The sequence below is a fragment of the Coregonus lavaretus genome (assembly GCF_964263955.1).
Source record: "Coregonus lavaretus genome assembly, chromosome: 16".
In the NCBI taxonomy this organism is placed as follows: Eukaryota; Metazoa; Chordata; class Actinopteri; order Salmoniformes; family Salmonidae; genus Coregonus; species Coregonus lavaretus.
Genome location: NC_140003.1, coordinates 18,107,276 through 18,111,906, shown reverse-complemented (window position 1 = coordinate 18,111,906; position 4,631 = coordinate 18,107,276). Strand labels below are relative to the sequence as shown.

The 4,631-nt window shown below is 42.8% G+C and overlaps 1 protein-coding gene across 1 annotated transcript; it reads left to right on the top strand.

The window, feature by feature from the left end:
• Positions 1-956: 956 nt before the first annotated feature.
• LOC311143427 (interleukin-1 receptor-like 1) lies at positions 957-3,015 on the top strand (the record flags this gene model as incomplete). The annotated part of the gene is made up of 5 exons (XM_084179247.1): positions 957-1,012; positions 1,177-1,325; positions 1,450-1,581; positions 2,290-2,454; positions 2,567-3,015. 5 exons carry the CDS (start codon positions 957-959, stop codon positions 3,013-3,015), a joined length of 951 nt encoding a protein of 316 aa, XP_084035373.1.
• Between the last annotated feature and the right edge of the window lie 1,616 nt (positions 3,016-4,631).

Sequence of the window (4,631 nt, the reverse complement as noted above, 5' to 3'; positions counted from 1 at the left end):
TGCCAGGATGAAAAAGAAAACTTAGCCTGGTATAAGGTAATGAACATGACCAGAATGCTAACACAAACCTCAATCCTGCAAAACTATTTACCATTGGTTCTCAACTCCTGTCCTAAAGCTCATAAGTGTTGCACAGTTTTTGTTCTAGCCCAGCACTAACACCCAACTCATCATCAAGCTCTTGATTAGTGGAATCAGGTGTCTTACTGCTAGTTCAGAAAAGAAGTTTGTCAAATTGTTTGTCTTTCATTTCAGAATTTCAGTCTCATTCCAAATGAGTCTAAGAGTAATCTGTGGGTGTATGGCGCCTCAAAAGCAGACGAGGGCATCTATACGTGTGTGTGCACGTGGGATCACAACGGGAGGGTTCTCAACACTTCTGCATCCAGGAGACTAAAGATCCAAGGTAACTAGGTCGTGGCTTGATGACAGCTCTGTCAATCCACTCAGCATTTTATTTATTTGATTTTAGCTTTACTGAAACCTCATCCAAGATGGCAGCAGGGTCAGCAAACATAGAAACTCTAGGCTACATTACAGTAGGTTATTAGGCTACACAAACAAACAGGATCAAAAGCAACATCAAAAGCAACCCTCATATCACGTGTGGTCTTTGAGGCAGCAACAATCATCAAAAACATCAATGACTACATTTTGAATGTATCCAAAAGTATCTTTCTGACTAAACTGTGTGTTTGTCTCCTTCAGCTCTCTCTGCCTCGCATCCTCCTCAGATCAACCTGCCTAGAGACGGAAGCACAGAGACCACTGACCTGTGTAGGGATCACACCTGGCTCAAATACTTTCAAATACTTGTGTTGTGCTTGATTTGGTTTGCCCGGTATATCTCTCCGTCTTCGTTGTATCTCTTGTTCTTCATAGACACCACAAAGAAGTTGAGGTGTGAAGCATTTTGTGGGCAGAACATTGTAGACAACTGTCACGTGTCGTGGGAGATGAACGGAGTGAAAGTGGGTTCGCAGCAGCAAGGCTACTCAGTGATCACCACCAGGTAGGTACACACATGCACGCACGCACGCACACACATGGATGCACGCATACACACAAGCATACACACACTTGTTTTTGAGAACATGGTAACAGAATTTACACAGACCCCAGATTCACCATTGAGAATTCACTGTGTGAATATTTTGTGTGTATGTGTTACTGTAGCGAGGTGGAGGTATCTTCAATGCGGAGGATCTTCACGGCTATCCTGACAATAGACACAGTGACTATCAAGGACCTCCAGTCAGAGTTCAAGTGTGTTGCCATGAACGACCAGAAATTGATTCATGCAGTGGTGACTCTCAAACCAAGATGTTAGTGCACACACACTTACACAAACATCACTCAGACACACATCCACATGTCACACAAACAAAATCACACATATACACTCTGTAACTTTCTTGGTGTTGTGTCCTCCATGTCTTCCCCCAACAGGGTTTATATTTATGGGTCTACGTGTGGCATTGCTGCTCTTCTTCTTGCTAGCTGCTGTAGCCGTCAAAGTGTTTGACATCGATCTGGCTCTCCTCTTCCGTGGAGTTTTCAAATGCTATGATCGATCTGAGGGTAAGAACATCTAGCCATAGACTAAAGTTTACTGATGCTATTTCACTAAGATATTTCATTGTACAGAAATGCTTATTCAGCCTACATTATCTGTATAGTATTGCGTACCATATAAACATATTACTACATTTAGTTTTTAGTCACCACACAGGAGCACTCTAACCTTGTACTGTACAGTAAATGTCTCAATCGGCCCACTGATTGTGCAGTGCAGTTGTCACGCCCTGACTCAGAGGACGCTTATATGTTGAGTCAGGGTGTGTATATTCCTTGTTGTGATTTTCTATGTTTAGATCTAGTATGTCTAGATTTAAGTTGGCCGGTGTGGTACCCAATCAGAGGCAGCTGTCGCTATTGGCACTAGTGGGTTGTGGGATCTTGTTCCGTGTTAGGTATGTTGTTTGTGTACCTTGGACTTCACGTTTCGTTTGTTGTTTTGTCGTTGTTTATTCGGTTCAAATAAACATGTATGCATATCGCTGCGCCTTGGTCTGACCCATTCATCAACGAACGTGACAGCAGTTGTTTGCAGTAGGCCTTTCGCAACAGGTCCCGCCTTGGGTCAATCCCACTACTAGTGTAGAAGTAATGGGCCATTTATACTAAAATAACTCAATTTCAGTTCAAATAGAATTTAATCAAATCTCTCAAATCTACTCCTTTCATGCTGAGGTTTGACAGAAACCTCCTCTTTGTCTGTGTTTTCAGATGGGAAGGTCTATGATGCTTACATTGTCTACCAAATGGATGGCATAGACAAAGACATGGACGAGAAAGTGTTTCACTTCGTGAGCAGCGTTCTGCCGACTGTCCTGGAGCAGAAGTGTGGCTTTAGACTCTTCATCCACGGCAGAGACGACCTACCTGGAGAAGGTTGGTTCTTTCAGACTGTGTCCTGCCCTCTAAGAAGCAAATGTAACAGTAATAAACAGTACCAAAGTCGAAAGTTAACTTCTCCTGCTCCTCTCTGTTCTGTTGTCCCCAGACCGCATGGAGTTGGTGGAGGCCTGCATGCGGCTGAGCAGGAGGCTGATTGTCATCCTGACCCCCAGCTCAAGCTCAAGGTCAGGCTCAGGAGGTCAAGGGTCATGGGGCCAGTGGGGCTACTCGTCATCGTTGACCTCAGCGGAGGACTATGACTGTCAGGTGGGGCTCCACCAGGCTCTGGTCCACAGTGAGATGAGCGTCATACTCATCCAGCTGGGAGACATGGGTGAGGGGGGCTACACACACCTGTCCCCCGGCCTGCAGCACCTGGTCCGCAAGAGTGCCCCCTTAATGTGGCAGGAGGGAAAGCGTGGGTCGACGCTGCCCAACTCAAGCTTCTGGAAGAGGGTGCGTTACATGATGCCTTGGCCGCGCCACTCGACTAGTTTTGACAACCCGGTTAATATGACTCTTCTATGTGAACGATCAGAAGGTCTGAGGACTTGAAGTGCGGTTGGAGGTCTGGGATTCTGTTATAGAAGAGAACACCCCAGGTTGTCTCTGAAAATCCTTATTCCAGTCATAGAAATATAATGAATGATTCCAGTGCTGTGCAGAGATATACACAGGTTAGCTGAGAACGTCACAAAAACGATGTGTATGCTTCAATGTGGCAGAAGGCAGTGTGTTGTGATTCTGGATGGCTAGCAACAATGAATAGAAACTGCCATGTGGGGAATCGTAAGTGGCTAATTTCAGCTAGTGTTATCTTGTTCTTGGTACAATGTGTTGTTTTTAGGGATTTTCACTGATGTCACGTCAATGCTAAAATGGCAAAAATTTGCTAGCTAACTTACAACTGTAATGATGTGTTTGAGAGACAAGTGCTCATTGTGCAACTTTATTTATGTTTTCAATAAACATTGGAGACTAAATATAGTTTACATGTTGTCAATCTAAGCCGACACTGTCTGTTTTGCCCCATATTTGTGCACAATTCGGTTATGTTGCTAAACAACCAACCGGTCTATGGCAGCTGCCATAGTGACATATTGACTAAGGTCCTAAATCAATTGAAATGTACATTTCCAACCTTTTGTGTAAGTAGACAAGTTTCTCAAGAAAAGCGTGTCGATTATTATGTCAAAACAAAATGAAGACAAGGTAGTCTACTGTATGTTGCTTTTGTGCTTGTAAAGACTTGCCTCATTTACTCAAGCCTTGCAATAAAGATAAATGCTATCGTGTTTCTGTCCAATTTTGTCAGCCTGTATCGGTTTGTGTGGATGGTTTGGTTAGCTGCTGTACTGATGTTTACGCGCTATTATCTGCTGCTGCTGTATCTAATCAGACCTCATCTCCCACCATCTGGTCTCATGACATTTAGACTAGGCTCTGCTCTGGCACACACCTTCTCATGTAACACAGACCCAAACACACACACACACACACACCTGGGGACATTCTGTACATTTTTGTGTGTGTGTTGGAAATATACCTTTTTTGAGTGACTAACTTATCTGATGCCCTGAAGATAGTCACTGAATAAACTGGATGTGGAAAAAGCCACGACTGTCAATCTGAACAGTCAGCATTACAGATGCCATGTACTGTAGGCAAATTATGAAAGTGATAACTGCTGCCACAGAAGATCGATCAACATATATGTTTTCTTTTTCTGGTAGCACTTTGTAATAACTCTACGTAATAAAGCATAATAGATTAGTAAATAGTTTATTCATTTATTAGTCATTACTCCATTCATAAGATGTTTAATATAGGTCCTTATTAACCATTTACTAATCATAATTAATCATTAGTCTTTTTGTGTGGCCTCATCTGAAGTGTGGGCTATTTATACTTTATAAATACTTTATAAATGTTTTGAGTGACCAGTGTAATTTCTCACAAAAAGATGGACATGCCATTTCTGAGTGATGTTATATCGATTCCTGGGGTCATTTCATGTGTATCTGAGCTATTGCCGTTCAAGCAGGCAGAAATACAGCAGGTATGACGAGTTTTGTATTTCATGCCTGCTTGAACAGTGAATAGATCAGATACACATGAAAACAGGAAATCAACCCAGGAATCGATAGATCATCGCTCAGAAATGCACAAAA